The sequence below is a fragment of the Pleurodeles waltl genome, chromosome 2_1, assembly GCF_031143425.1.
Source record: "Pleurodeles waltl isolate 20211129_DDA chromosome 2_1, aPleWal1.hap1.20221129, whole genome shotgun sequence".
NCBI lineage: Eukaryota > Metazoa > Chordata > Amphibia > Caudata > Salamandridae > Pleurodeles > Pleurodeles waltl.
The window spans coordinates 215,571,114-215,591,397 of record NC_090438.1 but is presented as its reverse complement, the minus strand read 5'-3'; the positions used below and the strand labels follow the sequence as shown (position 1 = coordinate 215,591,397).

The 20,284-nt window shown below is 44.1% G+C and overlaps 1 protein-coding gene across 2 annotated transcripts in view; it reads left to right on the top strand.

Moving 5' to 3' along the window:
• Nucleotides 1–781: 781 nt before the first annotated feature.
• The window catches only part of FMR1 (fragile X messenger ribonucleoprotein 1), a 385,399-nt gene continuing 365,896 nt past the window's right edge, over nt 782–20,284 (top strand). For both annotated transcript variants that reach the window (XM_069212420.1, XM_069212419.1), the window contains exon 1: nt 782–1,030. In XM_069212420.1, the coding sequence (XP_069068521.1) occupies nt 980–1,030 (51 nt within the window). In that variant the 5' untranslated portion in view covers nt 782–979. The remainder of the gene's footprint in view (nt 1,031–20,284) is intronic.

The window sequence follows — 20,284 nt, the reverse complement described above, 5'->3', positions numbered from 1 at the left end:
GAAAAGAAAAGCATAATAGGAGACTCCGGTCTTGTCATAAAATTCCTGACAGACAGACAGCTGTCATTACCTGAGAGACAATGTCCAATGAAGGCACTGTTGGACCTACTACGCATGCGCAAACATAATATCATGCTGAGAACAGGCAACCTGTAATATTTGCCTACATCAATTCTAAACATCACGTTTTGCCTGACTCCAATATGTCCCCAACAAAAGTGCAAGTTATCACGTGAACTGATGATAACTTCCCATGTCTCCTGCGCGCCTTCCGCGCCTTGTGACCCCGACTGAGCCCCGCACAATCGTCTACTGCTCTAAAACCATGACAACATGCACTTAGCTTGTGTAGCTCCGAATACCATCTCGTACTACCGAGATATGATTGGAGCACCATGAGAAGTCTTGGCAGATTGAGGCTGATCTCAGTTTGCCGTAAAACGACTACCGACGTGCCCTTTCTCCGAAAATCAGTCTTGTATAAAACTGATCTCTGGGACGTCGTATGTGGGTTGTATATAAGTGTTACTAAGTTTTCCTTCTATAGATCTAATGTTGTAAAGACCTTTATTAACAAAATAAGAACAAGTCATTCACTCTTTATGTCTACAAAATATTATTTTCTTAATTGATACATTATTAAAGCAGTTTTTTCAAAGAGTTCCATAATTTAAGGTCTATCAACCATTCTCTAAAATGGCCGCCCTTTTATATTATAGTTGGAGCTTGTATGAAAATGGAATTCTCAGTGTTGTCCATCTTCACTGTCAGTTGGCCAACTGTCACTCAGGCTTGCGGCTCAGGCAGCAGACTAGGCCGCACGGACGGTTTGTGAATGGGCGGAGGAGCCGGTCACGTGACGCGTCTTTGATGTTTACACTGGAGGGGGAGCCGCGGTCGCAGCCTGAGTGCTTGTCACTTACCCCGGGCAGCGCCCCCCCAGGGACCCGCGACCAGCCAGGATTCATTCGCCCGCACCATGGAGGAACTGGTGGTGGAGGTGCGGGGGTCTAACGGAGCCTTCTACAAGGTATAAGGGCACGGCCCTCTTGCCCAGCCCCATGCCCTACATCTGTCTTAGGGGCCCGGTGCCTCTCTTTCCCTGTGTTGCGCTTTCACCCGCAAATTAGCTGTCTCATACACATTACCCAGGTGTGCGCAAAGTACCCACGCATGTTTGTCAAAAAACTGTCTAGACCCTGCAGAGCACAGCAGAGCTTGCTTACCCCATACCTGCTGTCCAGCAGTGGACAGTGGTGAGAGGTGCACCACTGGGCAGTGCTGGATGAAGGGTTTACTTTCTTGCGGGCGTGAGGGGTGCAGGGGGTTGTGCATGCATCCGTTTACGGTGTGTTTGGGGTAGGGAGTGGACCATGGAATGGTGAATTTGGGGACTCGCCCTTGTACAGTTACACTTTGGTATTCGCTCCCACACAGGAATAGTTTTTTTTTAAAGAAAGGAGTGATATGAGGGGTAGGTTCCATGGGGAAGTTTGGATGTGAGGGGCGTAAAGGGGAAGTTGCTCCTCTTGCACTGTTAATAGGTGTGAATGCACTACTGAGTTTAGTGGGCTCACTCCCATAATGCTCGAGACACCATGCTCACGTGTACTGTGAGTGGCGCTGTGCACACCGTAACTTTTAAGATGTATGGTGCACCATTGCCGTGTAGAGAAGGGTACATCTCTACGCTGCGTTTTTTAAATTAATAGGTTGACGAACCCTTGATGTGCATTTAGTGAGCTGTCCCTTTTTTGTTAATTGTCTAGTTGGAACCTAAAGTCTGTTTAGGACGTAGAGTGCACCCCACTATTGTGTTGTGTAGGGTGTTACTGGGTGTTTGATTGGAATGCTTTACCTCTGCGTTTTGTTGACTGGGCAGGGTACAAACCCAAGCTGTCCAGAGCAGGGCACAGTGTCCCTATATGCTAATTACTTTAGTGAATCGCTGTTGTAGTGTGGAGGATTGTGCCTCTGTATAGTTTTGAGGCGGTATAAACCCATCTGAAGTATAATAAAGCCTGGAAGGGGGTTGTGTTGTCCAAATTTACATCACATTTTCAGGTTGGTACAATGACCAAATCCCCTCCCAAAATACTAATAGCAGGTATGCTTTGCTCACCCAGTTCCTTTTGCCTTAGACTGTTTCGTTTCTATTTGTATATGACTTGTGGTGCTGGGTAAGATTGTTTTGTATGAATTCATTTTTTAATTTTATTCTTTATTGATTTTTCTCAGTGATAACATTACACAGTTTCTACATAATATTTACTCTCTGCTCTCTCCCCGATCCTCATGAATGGACACTAATTGTTCCAACAGTATACACATAAAGTAAGATTCCAGCTCCCTACTTTTACATTTTTACCATGCACCCCCCTCTGCATCAGTGTACAGTTTGTATTCCAGTCTTGTATATTGTTACTTCAGTATTTTCACCGTTGCTTATTACATTGTCTTTGTTAGACCTGGCATCCTTGGTGTGGTTCCCCAGTCCTTTTGCCTTCTGACCCTCCTATTTTGTTGACAACATTTTTGCTGGTTTTAGGACTCTCAGCACTTTACCAGTGCTAAAGTGCAAATGCTCCCTACTTAAAATATGGTCACATTGGCTTATCCACAAGTGGCATATTTAATTTACCTACTGGTCTCCAGTAAAGTGCACCTCATGTGCCCAGGGCCTGTAAATTAAATGCTGCTAGTTGGCCTGCAGGACTGATTGTGCCACCCACTTCAGTAGCCCCTTTAAACATGTCTCAGGTCTGCCATTCCAGAGACTGTGTGTGCAGTTTTAACTGCCATGTCGACTTGGAAAGTTAACCCTCTTGTCAGGCCCAATCCTTCCTTTTCAATACATATGTCACCCCTAACGTAAGGCGGTGGACAGCCCCAAGGGCAGGGTACAGTGTGTTTATACAATTGGGCATGTACTTTTTAGTTATACTCTTAAATTAGTTTTTCACTACTGCAATGCCTATCTCGTCTGGAGGTATACATTAGGATTACCTCAGTACATTTAAGTAGTATAATTTCCAATTGGGAAGAGAGGAGACCCCCAAGTTTGGTGTGTCTAGAATCACAATTAAAAATCCCAGTTTATGATGAAGTCAGATTTTAAATTGTAATGCTGAAAATGCCTCTTCTAGAAAGTTGGCATTTTTTACTTTAACCAATTGTCACCTTCTGCCTGTCTAAGAATACACGTCTGGGTGGGTAACAGCTGGGTTCTTGTGCATTCCCTTCAGACAGCCACACACTGTGAGAATAGGTGTGACTGAGTGTCCATTTGCATATTGATGGGTGTTAGACCAAGCATGCTTAGGGTGGTCTTACCCCAGACTTTTTGTCTTTATCTCCTGTTTTGTTGGCCTTAGGACTCTGAGCACTTTACCACTAATGAACAGTGTTAAAGTGCATGTGCTTCTCCCCTAAAACACATAACATTGGTGTATCCACAATTAGCATATTCAATTTACCTGTAATTCCCTTGTAGAGTGGTATACTATATACACAGGGCCTGTAAATTAAATGCTAGTATTGGGCGTGAGCACTGATTGTGCCACCCAGTTAAGTAGCCCTGTAAACATCTCAGTCCTGCCACTGCAGGGCCCTTGTGCTCAGTCTAACTGACACCCTGGCATGGCACTTAAAACCTCTTTGCAAGTCCAGAACTCTCCTTTTCTTACATATGTCACCCCTAAGTAGGCCCTAGGTAGCCCATAGGGCAGGTTGCCATGAAAAAAAGGCAGGGCATGCACTTTTAAGTCCCATGTCCTGGTAATGGAAAAACTCCCCAAAGTTGTTTTTCCATTACTGTGAGGCATGCCTTGTCATAGACCAGCACTGGGAATTCTTTATGATACCTTTAAGTTGTAATTCCCAATCTGACAGAAGTAGCTGCATCATGTTTAGTACCGTTGGAATGGTAATAACAAATCCTCTTTAATGGTAAAGTCACATTTATTAGTACTATTTTAGAAATGCCACTTTGAGAAAGTAGACATTTCTCTGCACTCACTGCCTTGTGCGCCCACAGCCTATCTCCACAACACATCTGGGTTGGGCTAGGTGACAGCTCCACTTGTGCATTCCCTTCAGACATCCACAAAAAAGGATACTCAACTGCATCTGTATGCTGATGGGTCTTCCTGGGGAGGAGGTTGTGAAGCGCTCACACCTACACCTCAAACGGTAGTGTCTAGAATCCACAGAAAGGGGTTGACTACCTCCCACTGATAGCCTGGAGCAGAGGCTTACCTGAAAGGGGGACCTGTCCACTTCACAAGAACTCTTTCTCACCTCATCAAAATAATTTTCTACCGTAAGTACTGGGTCCTTGCTCCCCCCGTACACTTCTGGACTCAAATACTGTTGGAGTAAGGACTGCTGTGTGCCAGGTTTGACACTCTGCCAGGATTGCTTGATCTCAGGAACTGCTGCCCTGCTTTGCTGTGACGCCCTGTTGCCTGCTGATCTCTGCCTGGTAACACAATATTCGTCCTCGAAATCCAGAGTGTCCCTGTTTTCCTTTACCGCTTGCATTCGATCTCAATCCAATCGGCTTTTGCCGAGCCTCGCTGCTTGTATCTGTGACTTGCCAGAGCGTACCTGCCTTCCTTTGCTGCTCACCTTCAGCTTCAGCCCATGCGGCTTTTGTCCAGTTTTGCTGCTCGCATTTATGACCTGCCTAGAGCAAACCTGGCTTTCCTATGCTGCTCACCTTCAGCTTCAACCCGAGCGGCTTTTGTCCAGCTTTGCCGCTTGCTCCTGCCTGGAGCGGGCCAACTTTCCTTTGCTGCTCTCCTTCAGCTTTAATCCGAGTGGCTTTTGCCTAGCCTCACTACTTGCATCTGTTGCCTGCCTGGAGCGACCCGGCTTTCTTTGCCGCTCACCTTCAACTTCAACTGGAGCTGCCCTGCTCTCCTTTGCGTCTCACCTTCAACTTCATCTTGAGTGGCTCTGCCCAGCATAGCTGCACCCTTGTGTCCCGATAGGAGCACAACCAAGGACATTGCACACCTGTGCTGAGGAGGCCCCGACACCACCCATTTGATCTACCACCTTTTGCACATTAATCTTACTATTTTACACTCTGCAAAGCCAATACTTTGCTGTTTGTGAATTGGATCTGTATCATGCTAAACGTAAAAGTAACCTTATAAACAAGCTTTATTTTTCTACATCCGTGATTATTGTGTGTGTGTTGCACAACTGCTTTACACAATGCCTTTTAAGTTAGGTCTGCCCGCTCTGCACCAGGCTACCAGAGCACAGGCTAATTTATGACATGTCATTGACTTGCCCTGACTGAGATTGCGGTCCCTAAATGGACAGGGTGCATACCTCTGTCAGCTAGGGACCCAGTTTCTAACAATGGGGCATCCTGAACGGGATTGGAGGGTGGAACTGACACAACTGAAAGGGATGTGTCCTGTCCTCACACAAAGGTTTGCATAACCCTCTGTAGTGATTCTGGAGCCGGGACAGGAAAGAACTTCAAAGGCCCAACTGGGTATAGGTACTCAGTGGACATTCTGCCAGGGAGACGGTCTCCTGCTGTGCTGTGCCTGCTCTGATGCCGGCTGTCCTTCTTGCTTGGGAGTGAGAAGGACTGGACCTGTATCTCTACATCACCAAAGCCAAATGAACTCCAATGGCTTGCTGGCATGCCTCCTGTACTGATGTCTCAGGGACATCAAAGACTTCTCTTCAACCTACAACAGCACCTTGACTTTGTTTGCTGCAAGCCTTGCTCTGCCAAGTGGTGCCAAACCAGTCCAGAGCACTTGGCAGTGAATATAAAGTGCTGCATCTGCAAGAACCCACACTTGATGCCATTGTGCCGATTAGAACCGACACACAGCCTGCTGCGAGATCAGGATTGGCGCATAACCGCTGCTGCAGGGACTGGACTGGGGCATTGCCTCCAGAACCAACGCATCACTGACACCTCGTGTAGAAGACCGGTGCATCACTCCTGTGGCCTGGATTATTCTGGCACATCCCATTCGGAATGGCCGTATTCAAACCAGCGCTTTGCTCAACGGAACCGATGCATTGTTGCTGTTGCATGGAGAAATTCTGTGCAACACCCCAGCTGCGTAGGGATCATCAACACATCTCATGCTATGACAAGGATTAAGGTAATGTTGCGTAGCTGGCCCTGCGCGGTTGCTGTAGCTGACCTGCCCTCCGTGGCGGGCAGTCTGCACTCTTGACTTTGTCCCAGTCCAGCACAACCAGATACCCCAATAGGTGCTTGTTGCTTCTAAGCGCTATGTTCACATTTATTATTTAAAAATTCGTGTCTTATTGAATTTTTGTTGTTTTGATCTTGTTTTATTTATAAAAGTATAATATATTTTTCTGACTTGGTGTGGAGTCATTTTGTGGTGTTTTCTCTGTGTTACTGTTTGTAAGTGTTGTATAAATACTTTACATATTGCCTCTTAAGTTAAGCCTGCCTGCTTTGTGCCACGCTACCAGAGAGTGAGCACAGGTTAATTTATAGTGTTTATATCTGACTTATCCTGACTAGGATTATGGTTCCTGCTTGGACAGGGTGCATACCTCTGCCAACCAGAAACCCAATTTATAACAGTCTTCATTCTCCTTAGTTTGTTTTACTTAATGTACTTCCCTGGTTATCTGCTCTGTTTTGGAGTCTCATGTGGAATCCACATTCCGCTGTTTCTCTCTTCGATGGTCTCATGTTAGGGGTTGCGTTTCATTGATTTTTATAGTGATACATTTCTTCACACAGCTCTGTCATGTTAGCATATGTTTCGTTTTTTTTTTTTTTTTTTTTTTTTTTTTACTCTGAGAGCATTCCCAATAGACGTCTCAGTATTTGCATTGTAGGTTCACATTATTTAAAGCGTGCAACATTTCAGTTACATCTTTTCAGACCTGCACTATTTCATAGCATTCCCTCCAAATGTCTAGGTATGTGCCTGTCATCGTCTTACATTTAGGACTGGTATCTTTATATTCTAGGTTCCTTCTGTGTGACATTAGTAGGGTAATATACATCATATGTGTACCTTTTATAATGAATATGATTCAGTCTTGCATTGCATGTGATTTGTTTTAGTTTTCAAAATACAGAGGGGTATAAGAAAAATTGAGGTATTATTTACACTGCAAGATATTTCATATCCACTGGTTTTCATGAAAACCACTATACCTACATAGCACTTTCTGGTCCTATTGAAGGAAAGAGAATTGACATAATTTGTCTCACTGTTTTCACTATATCTACGTAAAATGTTAAAAGTACAGTCCCAGCTACTCTATTTTGGCTTAAGGGTCATGTCTTTGGAATCCAGATATCTTTGTCCCACCTCTGAACGGGAAAAAAAACATATTCTATCCATCTCAGACTATGTCTGACTGAGACTTAGATTGTCCTAAAAATAACACCAATCTGACCCTTGGGGGGGGGGGCAAAAAATGGGCAAAAGTTGTGCCCAAATATTGGGAGCAGTCCTTGCCTAAGGGTCTACTCCACTGCAAAAATAAATCTCTTGTGATCTAGTAGGTGGATCCCCAAGCAGGGATCTACTTAGGAAAGGTACCATTGAAAAGGGGAGATTCTCCCCTTTCCGTTACTTCACCCGTTTGCTTTGGTGCTCGGGGGGTGGGGGGTACTGAGATAGGCTCATTTCACTTTCACTGCTTTGGTGCTATCGTATCATTTCACTTATACTTTCAATGTAATGACGCCAGAGCACCATGCGCGCCATCGTCATTACATTGACCAAAAAAAAATGACTCGGGTGGCTGAGGGAGCTCTTCCCCAGCTCCTGAGGCAGAAAAACAAAATTCCTCTGCTGAAAACAGCAGAGTATTTAGTGGTCATGTGATGAGGATGGAACTTTCCCGCCCTCGGCACACGACCACCTGTGCTCTTAATGGAACTGTTCCTTCATGACCAACAAAGGGGTTAATAGACTTGCCAACTTCGCCAAAAAAACACAGAATGTGAAGAGAGGCCGGGGCCTTGGAAGGGGCATGGCCTTGTGCAGAGAAGCACTTAAGAGGCACTTTTGTCCCCACCCGGCCCCAATTCCCCCCTAATACAAAAACACAAAAAAAAACAAAAGCTTGCTGAGGTGACTGTCGATGTCCCGGGTTTTTTTCACTCCCATTAGTGGACATCAGAAGTTAAAAGCCTCGAAAAACAAGCTGAAAACCACTATTTACAGTGGTTTTCAGATTGTCTACCCTGCCACCCTGTGATATTGGCTCCTCACCGGGAGACCGTGTGAGGGGAGCCAATATTGTGTGTTAGACAGTATGAGTTGGCAGGATTGGGTTAAAAGTAGATAGGACTAGTATTGGCCTCTATGTGACAAAGATGAGCCTCAGTGAAGACTGCTCACCTTTTTAGGACTACAGTCAGTCAAGCAGACCTATTGTTCCTAAAGTACATAGATTGGTCTGTGTAGGAAAGTACCATCTTTCTTGGCATGTTACCCCCAATTTTACATGTATGTCAGTATGCTTTTGCCTGTCTCACTGGGATCCTGCTATCCAGGATCCCAGTGCTCATAGTTTGTGGCCTAAATTTGTATGCCTGTGTAGTGCCTAACTGTGTCACTGAGGCTCTGCTAATCAGAACCTCAGTGCTCATGCTCTCTTCCTTTAAATTTGTCACTATAGGCTAGTGACTAAATTTACCAATTCTGATTGGCATACTGGACCCCCCTTATAAGTCCCTAGTATATGGTACCTAGATACCCAGGGCATTGGGTTTCCAGGAGATCCATATGGACCGCAGCATTTCTTTTGCCACCCATAGGGAGATCAGACAAATCTTACACAGGACTGCCACTGCAGCCTGCGCTAAATAACGCACATGTTATTTCACAGCCATTTTCACTGCACTTAAGTAACTTATAAGTCACCTATATGTCTAACCTTCACTTGCTGAAGGGTAGGTGCAAAGTTACTAGGTGTGAGGGCACCCTTACACTAGCAAAGGTGCCCCCACATGGTTCAGGGCCATTTCCCCGGACTTTGTGAGTGCGGGGACACCATTACACGCGTGCACTACATATAGGTCAATACCTATATGTAGCTTCACAATGGTAACTCCGAGTATGGCCATGTAACATGTCTAAGATCATGGAATTGCCCCCCCATTCCAAATCTGGTATTGGGGAGCCAATTCCATGCATCCTGGGGGCTTCAGTATGGACCCCCAGTACTGCCAAACCAGCTCTCTGGGGTTTTCTCTGCAGCTTCAGTTGCTGCCACCCCACAGGCAGCCCAGTCCCAGGAAGGCAGAACATAGCATTTCCTCTGAGAGCAGGGTGTTACACCCTCTCCCTTTGGAAATAGGTGTTAAAGGCTGGGGAGGGGTAGCCTCTCCCAGCCTCTGGAAATGCTTTGAAGGGCACAGATGGTGCCCTCCTTGCATAAGCGAGTCTACACCGGTTTAGGGAACCCCCAGTCCCTGCTCTGGCAAGAAACTGGACAAAGGAAAGGGGAGTGACCACTCCCCTGTCCATCACCACCCCAGGGTTGGTGCCCAGAGCTCCTCCAGTGTGTCTCAGACCTCTGCCATCTTGTTTTCAGAGGTGTGGGGGCACTCCGGAGGCCTGTGAGTGGCCAGTGCCAGCAGGTGACATCAGAGACCCCTCCTGATAGGTGCATACCTGCCTAGATAGCCAATCTTCCTCTGAGGGCTATTTAGGGTCTCTCCAGTGGGCTTCTCTTCAGATTACAATTTGCAAGAATCCAGCAGGACTCCTCTGAACTTCTCTCTTTGACTTCTGCCAAGGATCGACCGCTGACTGCTCAAGGACGCCTGCAAAACTGCAACAAAGTAGCCAGAAGACTACCAGCGACATTGTAGTGCCTAATCCTGCTGGCTTTCTCGACTGTTTCCTGGTGGTGGATGCTCTGGGGGCTGCCTTCCTTCACCCTGCACTGGAAGTCACGAAGAAATCTCCCTTGGGTCGACGGAATCTTCCCTCTGCTCCAGGAGGCACCAAACCTCAACTTCACCGTTACTATGGGTCCCCTCTCATCCTGATGAGCGTGGCCCCTGGAACACAGGTGGTGGAGCCAAGTGACCCAGACTGTCCAGTGGTCCAACTGTCCGAATTTGGAGGAGGTAACTCCTTGCCTCCCCTCCCCAGACAGTAATCCTGTGCACTCTGTGATCTGCAGCTACAAGGGCTTCTGTGCACATTTCCAAGAAATCCTGCATGCAAAGTCTAGCCTAGGTCCCCAGCACTCCGTCCTGCGATGCTCAGCTCCCTGAGTTGACCTCTGGTGTTGTGGGACCTCTCTTTGCAGTGTTGAGACGACTGCTGTGTTCAGTCTTCTTGAACCCATGTTCAAGGACTTCTGCAGGTGCTTCCTTCCTTTCAGTGGGCTCTCTACGTTGCTGAGGGCCTCCTCTGTCTCCTCTCCCAAGTGGCAGCATCCTGGGCCCGGGCAGCACCCTTTTTCTCCATCCGCAACTCTTGCAGGTAGCAAGGCTTGTTTGCAGTAATTTGCCAAGGAAACAACTCTGCATCCTCCAGCATGCCGTGGGACATCTTCTGCATAAAAAAGAACCTCCTGCCTCCTTTTGCTGGTGCAAAACCAACATCTTCTTCCACCTGAAGGCAGCCATTTTGCACCTTCATCCGGGGTTTAGTGGGCTCCTGCCCCCCGGACACTTTAGCGACTCTTGGTTCCCTTCCTTTGCAGGTCTTCAGGACCAGGAATTTGTCTTCAGTGCCGTGCATTCTATTGTAGTCCTTGCAAAATCCTTTACACAACTTCAGTGTGTTTTGGGGGAAATAGTAGTACTTTACTTCTACTTTCCTTGCTCCTGGGGTGGGGTCTCCTTTACACCCTTAGTGTTTTCTCACACTCCTAGTGACTCTCTACACATTACACTTGCCTAGGGGTGCATTCGTGGTTTGCATTCCACTTACTTGGTATATGGTTTGTGTTACACCTAGGCCTATTGCATCCTATTGTATTCTACAGTGTTTGCACTACTTTCTGACTGTTTTACTTACCTGATTTCGTTAGTTGTGTATATTTTATGTATGTTACTTACCTCCTAAGGGAGTATATCCTCTGAGATATTTTTGGCACATTGTCACTAAAATAAAGTACCTTTATTTTTAGTAACTATAAGTATTGTCTTTCTTATGATATAGTACCTATATGATATAAGTGGTATTGCATGAGCTTTGCATGTCTCCTAGTTCAGCCTTGGCTGCTCTGCTATAGCTACCTCTATCAGCCTAAGCTGCTAGAATACTACTAAACTCTACTAATAAGGGATAACTGGACCTGGTATAAAGTGTAAGTACCATTGGTACCCACCACTAGTCAGGCCAGCCTCCTACAGTGTGCCCCTTTCCATCGTTTTATTTTGTATTTTTTTTACCACTCTTTAAACGGTTGGTCCAACATGTTGTCAGTTATATTTAGTTTAGCCCAGAGAATTCCTCTCACCTCATGCAGTTGGCTTACAGTGGAGTTCGCCTGCAATGGAATGCTAGTATTGCAGTGAATTAAATATGGCAAGGGAGCTTTTATTCTGAAAGTTGTTAATGAACACTGATCGCACCCTTGCCAACCTATCTTGCTTTTTCATAGAAACCAACGTTGATATATTGAAGCCTGCAATCATGTTTTTGTTTCAATGTGAAAGTCAGGCATGAGGCCCTTCATTATAGTCATTTGTTTTTTTCTATGCCATGAAAACAAGGAAACTGTAGTAATGGATCCTTGCTATTGCTAGCCAGCAAAGATTTCTTTTAATATTAAGTAGTTTTAGTATTTTACAGCTGGTCAAACACCCATTGCTGTTCAATATTGGGCTACACCTGCATTGAGTTACCATGTGAATGTTGAAAAGCTCTTACAGATTTACCATATGGCCTTGATGAAGCCCATGAACGTTGGTGAAACATTGGCTGTGCCGTTGCCATCCTTGTTTGGCAGTTGTGCACTTTTATACATTAACTTTGCACTTTGAGGTCAGAAAACAAAGGACACTGTGTACCCTTTTTCTTCTTGCTTTATTTTTGTCCTTTGAAGGAATAAGAACACCACCAATTAACAGTCACTTCTGGTGTGTGCCCTTTTCTCTCACTGAGTCCCTTGCTGAATGCTCTTAATTTTTGTCTTAGTGATAAAGCCGGACTGTTGTGAAGGCTAAGGAGCTTTGTGTTTTGTATTTGGTCTAGATTTAATGCGCTAACATTGTTTCCATAAGTTAGTAGCATAAACATAGACTTATGGGCTCTATCAGTGCTTGTTTGTTTCACGTTTGTTTTATTGGACAAGTAGAGTTGTTGACAACATGCAAATCTAGCAATAGGGGTTAAATCATTTAATGTTTCATTCCTCTCCACAAACATAAAACATACATTGATCAAAATGTGCAGACTGACCTACCAAGGAAATTACAAAATCAACATAAAAGTAGATTTACAGATCCATTTTTGGTCTCTGTTCCATACACAGGTCACTAGTGCTGATGCACACCAAAATTTCGGTACATAGCAAAGTTCAGCTATTTCTAACAAACAAGGCAAAGTTGAGACTGTTAGTTTAAAGAATTTCACTAGAAAGCTAAAGACATGGCAGATGTTTAAAATATTGTGCTGTCCTCTCTTTTCTATAAACAAAAAAAAATGTGCATTAAATATTTATGCACTAATCCATCATCATCATTAGCTTATCAGACTACCATTTACCTGTAACTGAGGTTTAAAGTATCAGAGAGCCAAAAAAATACATTTGGGAAGAACTATGTTTATAACATTTATCTCAGCGAGTACCTAAATACTTGTTTGATTTAACTAAGTAGCTATCTCTAAAGTTACAAGCCTAAAAGTATGTTGGGGTGGGGGGTGGGGAGGGGGGGGGGAGGAGGTAGCCACTGAAAAGATGTGCTAGTGTCAGCATGCAATAACAATTTATGCATTAGCAATATGTGTAAACATAGTTGACAAATCCATAGGATAATGGCCTCTGCCTTAAACTTGAGTCTTGATGTTAAAACTTGCCACTGTGTTCTACCAAACCATAATGTACATGTTGCCAGGTTTATCCCTCACATCAACTTCTCTGTATGCCACAGACCTAAATCAGACTGTTATCCTTTAGCTCCAAAAAACACCAGGACTCGCATGTATTTTCCTCCAGAATGGTCCTCCAGGTAGTTACTTATCTGCAAATCAAGCACAGCCTTTGATACAGTGATACCCTGTACTGATTTTCCATATTGTGGTGGCGCTTTCTCTGTGAAACTGACGTATAAATAAATACTTTGGATCAGTGAATGTTGGGGAGCAACATTTATACCCCTCCACATCGTACTGCCTCAAGGATCCTCTAATTGTCAATTTGGGCAAACACTTTCTGCTCAGAAAAATGCATTGTCCACCCAGCCTAATCCTAGAAAAATTGAGACAACAAAATACGTTCAATTCCATCTTCAGTAAAGTGAGATGTCCTAGATTTTCAGTGTTTCCAAATCATAACCCAGGTAAAGCTGCTATGATTGACCACATTTCTGTGCCATATAACATAAGCCACCAGTTCTTTATTTAAAAATATTTTACCCTGTGATGATATTTGTGTAAGGTATCCTAGTGTTGTAAGCTCTTTTTCTCATTTCAAATTGGGCTTTTGGATGTTTCGGGCTTTTTACTAAAGCTGTAGTATGCATCCTAAATTACTTTGGGGGTCGAAACTTTGACGGTTGTTTGCCTGATCATGGAGAAATCCTTGACATTCTACCACTCAAAACTGTTGGATGCTAGGGTGTAAAAAAGTACTATACTTATGAGCATTGCAATTTTCTTTTTGTGCACCGATCACTTTTTCATTTCTCACCTGCACTGGTTCTTCATCAGGAGCATCAATCATCAATTCATGTCTTTCTCTAATTTTGTTCTTGCCACAAATATGTCCTCATGTTATGATTTCATTTTTCCGATTTACTGTCGAAGGGCTGCTCTAGCTTATGACTAGGCTCTTTTGAACTGCTACTTGGTACAAGTGAATTTGAAGGAGCAGATTACTTGTTGAAATTCTGTCATCTACTTTGTCGTTTAACAACTCGTTTGGAGGAAGAGTAATTGCTCCATTACTACATAACATGAACAGATCATTAGTTCTATCATTGTTACTGTGGTGTCTGCTGTGTTAGGTCATTGGAGTCCTATATTGGAGCATTGTGAATTGAAATGGGGAAAATTGTTTGAAGCAGTTGGAGAGCGTCTGTGAATATAGTGTCACAAATAAACCTACCCATGCTTCCTTTATGCCTGGCTTTCAGCTCATTCTTGTGGGTTCTGCATTTCAAGGTAGTTCCTTTCCGAGCAAGTGAACTTTACACTGGCAGGGATAGAGGGGAAGCGTAGCACTTCAACACGTAAGGGGCAGCATCGATGAAGACTTATTGATCTCGACAGTAGTAATACTGTCCAATGAACAAGAATTATGCCACTGGAGAACAAAATTGGAGCAAAAACAAACACACAACCCATGTTGTTGGAGGGTGATCACTGGAGAAGAAACACAAAATCATTTGCATTCCAGAAATGACAGCCACCCGTTAAGACACCTGTCAAGAAGAAACAAATGTCAGGATGTTTTGTCTGCGTTCCAGCATCATCACGATGACACCAGGCGAGTGATGCAGCAGAGTAAGTGCATGTACATCTCACTGTGATGCTCGTAGGAGAAAATGCTCTGCAGCTTTATGTGAACAAACCAAGCACTGCAAGCTTCTGGGTGCACAGTACACAGGAATAGAGTAGCTGTGCATGGCCTTAACAACCAGGGGATTCTATAGGTACCTACGGTTTGTGAATTCCCCTGCAGGGGACTGAGAGAATAGGAAAAATGAGCAACATGTTGATTTTTTTAGAATAATAGGGGAAAAGTGCTCCAGATAAGTGTCTGGTTTTTTTCCTCCTAAAAATGACATAAATTAATTGTTTGCTGTACTAAAGTCAGCGTCTTCGCAGCTTTCAGGAACATGCACTGCTGAATCAAAAAAACTCATTTTGTACCACAGTTTTGACACTTTTCTAAGAGGTAGCCTGTTCTATTTTTTTTGTGCTCTCATCCTACTTCCAGTTTGTAGTGGAAATCAGTGTAAAACCCATGGGTGATCCAGAAAAGCTATAGATAAAGAAAAGCTATAGATTTCTGAAAAGTAGACCACATTTCAAATTCAGCAATGGGTCATATGTGTAGATCCCTCAAGATGTTTCCAAAGAAAATAACTGTTGAATTAAAGAAATATTGAAAATGAGTAGGAAAAATAGCCATTTATGTCATTTTATTCTGAAACTTTTTGTCACTGTGGCTGATTTACAAAAGCAATTTACCATTACATCTGCTAGACCCTTTTGGGTGCAGGTATATATAGGGTTTGTAGGATCTCCTTGTTGCGGGAATATCTAGGGTTTGTAAGTTGTCCAAGAACCCAAGGTAGCCAAGCCAAACAACTGAGCTGCACCGTACAATGTTTTTTCATTGAGTACCGAGTATAGACCAATCCATATAGCGAAATAAGCAGAATGCAAAATGGGTATCAAGGAAACCTATGTATTTCTGAAATGGGCACAAGATATGGAGCTTAGGAGTAATGATTATTTGTACGTCTCTGAATTTGTTGGTAGCAATACTAGCATAAGATTTTGAGGGTATTTTTCAAAATGTCATCTTTGCTATACACTGGCTTGCATTTGAAAGGCACAAATGCAGTGAAATTCAATTGCTAATAACAAACATCTACTATTTGATGCTCCCACAAGTTTTCTGATAACAATGGCACCTCCCTTGTGTGGTTAGGCTTGGTCCCTGCAAAAGGAAATGTCCCAAAACGCAACAGGGACGCATCTCATTTTTCTACTGAAAACTGACCCTTTTTTTCCAAGGTGGGTAGCTCTTGATTTTGGATCCTAGCTCAGCTGGCACCTAGGTAAACCTAGCCAACCGGTAAATTTTTTAAAAACTAGACACCTAGAAATATCCAGGGTGAGCGGACTTGTTATGGAATCTGCAGGGAGCCACAAACTTCCTTACACCTGGCATTTCCTCAGGTCTCCCAATATAAATGGTACCTCACTTGTGTGGGTAGGCCTAGTGCCGATGACAGAACAGTTCAAAGCAAGGTCAATGAGTATCCCTGTGCGAGGACTCCCATTGATGTTAGTTTGATCAGTTTCTGTTGCAGGCACTAGGACCAGCCCCGCAAGTGGGGCGGCATTTTTATTGGGATGGGTGGAGAAATTCTGAATAGTATGAAATTTGTGGATTCCCTTGGATTCTTTTTTTTCACAAGAGGCACACCACACTGTGCTCCCCTATCTGTCTAGTTTTTAGAAATGCCTGGGTTTAGGTAGGTTTTCCTGGGTGACCACTGAGCACAGGCCCAAAAACTGCATCTACCCCTTTTGTTGATGTTGCCATATTGCGTCTTGGACCCCACAGTTTTGCAGGCACTGGGCTTACCCACACGGGTGAGGTACCATTTGTTATCAGGAGGTATGTGGGAACTCTGGGTAGCAGGAAGTTTGAGGCTCCTAGCTAATTCCACTACTTTAAGCGATCAATGCAAGCTACCCTTGAATCTGCCTGGTGCCTAGTTTAAGAAAATATCTTAGTAAATTTTCTCTAGAGACAATGTGCACCCTGTCAGAGAAAGACCGAAAAGACAAATATTACTGCATAACCATCTGCTCCTCAAGTACACACATATAGTGGTTAGATTTGGAACAAAGGGGAGTGAAAGGTTCAAAATGTCAATTTTATTAACAAGAGATTTCACAAAAATGAAGTACACTGTTATCTGAAAGTTAAAAAATAAAAATAAAAAAATAAAAACTGAACTAACAACTCACAGCTTGTGACCTGTAAAGCCACGACTCATCACTAACTGCTTTGCAGGCCATTTACACACCTTTCAGGTATGACACACACAAAGCCATTCACACTGCCAGCTGCTGGCCCAGCACATTTAAACACTTACATCAACAAACTGCACCAGGGCCCTTCACTTTCATATGGTCACTAGGCTGACCACAGCAATTACACTGCATGGCAACTGATGGAGTGCGTGGACTGGTCTTTGGCTGGTAGTGTGTGTGTAGTGACCAGCAGCAAGTCACTACACACACAGCCAGCCAAATGCCAGCTCACACAGACCTCCAGCCAACCACCAGTCCACCCATACCACCAGCTAATCGCCGGTCCACTGACACCGCCAGCCAGGCACCAATCTATGCACACCGCCTGCCAAGCGCCAGTTCACCCACCCAGCCAGCCAGCTAGGTGTCACGCACACCGCCAGCCAGGCACCAGTCCACGCACTCTGAAAGCCTGCCACCAGTCTACACACACCGCCAGCCAGGCGCCAGTCCACGCACACTGCAAGCCTGGCACCAGTCTACAAACACCGCCAGCCAGGCGCCAGTCCACGCACACTGCCAGCCATGTGCCAATCCACGCACACTGCCAGCCATGTGCCAATCCACGCACACTGCCAGCCATGTGCCAATCCACGCACACTGCCAGCCATGTACCAGTCCACGCACACTGCCAGCCAGGCGCCAGTCCACGCACACTGCCAGCCATGTACCAGTCCACGCACACTGCCAGCCATGTGCCTTTCCACGCACACCACCAGCCATGCACCTTTCCACTTACACCACCAGCCATGCGCCTTTGCATGCACACCACCAGCCAAGCACCAGTTGACGCACACCGCCAGTCAAGCTCCAGTCTACACACACCACCAGCCAACCTTCTGTCCACACAAACTGCCATCACATTTATTTTTAAACAAAAAAGAAAGCAAACCGGTTTGAAGGGCATGAAAAAACAACCATGACTACAAACATAACAGGTCTCACTAAATATTGCCAAGAATCACCAGAGACCAGTGTTTGCCGGGGTCGGCCCTTTCGGGCCCTTATTTTTTTTGGGGGGGGGAATGTGATTTTTCCTTTGGGCTAGGGAGCCATGGGGGGCGGGTGTAGGGCTCTAAAAATCATTAAAATGTTACTAGACCTGCAGGTCGGGTAACTTAAATAATCTACTCGACCTAACTAAAATGTACTTGACCCGTCAACAGGCCTCAAATTGTGTGATCCTAGGCAAATAGTTTACAGAGTCACCTTTTTCTTAATTCTCACATATGATTGAACCTTCAAATAAGTGAGTGCAGCATTTCTGCAGTACAAAGAAACCTCTTTTGTTTGATTAAGTAGACTAAAGTTTGCTGCATGCATCACAAGAATCTAGTCCACATACCCATGAGTTTTAGCCCACATAACCTTGGACATCTTTTAGTTTACTAACACTATTGCTATCAGGGCAGGAGTGTTTCTCAGTTTGTTTAAACACTCAACGTTAATAAATATATTACTAAACCATGATATGGTAACACATTGTCATCTACATACTGTAACTTTCCAAGAAATGTCCAAAAACCTCTCAACAATCTGTGACATTTGGGTTTCAGAAAACATATCCTTTGCACATCAACATGTAAAGTATTCTGATTTGTTTTTATCCTATTAAAATATTTTTTCATCACACAGAAATATAAAAAAGGGCTTTCACAAATACTGAAATATATTTTGAAATGTTTGCACAGTTGACTTTTAAATGTTGGTGTTAGGAAAAACCTGACTCCCCATCCTTTTAGTTTACATTCTAAGCAGCAGGTCACACAGTTCACCTTACAAAGTCCTGGAACTCTGCAGTCAGAAGGAACATTTATTTTAAGAAAAACTGACTTTTGACCTCTGTCTGTGAACACAGAGCAAATGTAACATAAGAACAATATTTAAAGGAATCTTTTATTGCCCCTCCTCTTTTCAACTGAACAGAACACCTGTTCAGTGTCAACTGGCCAGAAGGGACCAGTAAATATAAAAAATAGCTCAAACTGATTAAATAAGACCTCCCAATGCCAGTGGATTTTTAGAGCCCTGGTATGTATGTGTGTGTATATATATGTGTGTATATGTAACTATATGTATATATTTATATATGTATGTGTATATACATATATATGTGTGTGTGTGTGTGTATATATATATATATATATATATATATATATATATATATATTTATACACTTATGTGTGTGTGCATATATATTGTTGGACTTGGTCCTTTTCGCAGGGTCATCCCCAAACTTTTTGCCTCCTTCCTCCTATTTTTCCTGACCTGCTTTTGTTGGCTTTTGAACTCTGAGCACTTTACCACTGCTAACCAGTGCTAACGCGCATATGCTATCTGTGTAAATTGTATTGTTGATTGGTTTATCCTCGATTGGCATATTTGATTTACTAGTAAGCCCCTAGTAAAGTGCACTAGAGGTGCCCAGGGCCTGTAAATCAAATGCTACCAGTGGGCCTGCAGCACTGGTTGTGCCACCCACATAAGTAGCCCTGCAATCATGTCTCAGACCTGCCACTGCAGTGTCTGTGTGTGCAGTTTTAAACTGTAAATTCGACTTGGCAAGTGTCCCCACTTGCCAGGCCTAACCCTTTCCTTTTCCTATATGTAAGACACCCCTAAGGTAGGCCCTAGTTAACCCCATGGGCAGAGTGCAGTGTTTGGGTAAAGTAGGACATATACTAATGTGTTTTATATGTCTTGGTAGTGAAATACTGCCAAATTAGTTTTTCACTGTTGCTAAGCCTATCTCTCTCAAAGGTTAACCTGGGGGCTGCCTTTAAACATGATTAAAGCGTTGATTCCCTTTGGGAGTAGATAGACACGTGGAGTTTGGGACCTCTGAACTCACAATTTAGAAATACATCTTTTAGTAAAGTTGATTTTAAGATTGCGTGTTTGAAAATGTAACTTTTAGAAAGTGGGCATTTTCTTGCTTAAACCATTTTTGTGACTCTGCCTGTTTGTGGATTCCCTGTCTGGGTTAGTTTGACAGTTGGGTTGTTTGCACCTCTCACCAGACAGTGACACAAAGGGGGCTGGGGTGTAGCCTGCATAACCTGATGAGCCATCTGTGCTAGGAGGAAGAGGCGGAGTGGTCACTCGCGCCTGAAAGGCTATGCCTGCCCTCACACAATGCAGTCTCCAACCCCCTGATGTGTGTCTGAGGCCTTGCCTGGGCAAGGCAGGATTTCACAAACAAGTGAGACTTTCCTTTGAAGTAAGCCTACTTCAAAGTCCAAAATGGGTATAAGAAGAGCATGCAAAACCACAGACTTTAGGCACTTCTTGGGGTAGACACTCTACCTCCCAGACACTTCTGGACAAGAAAC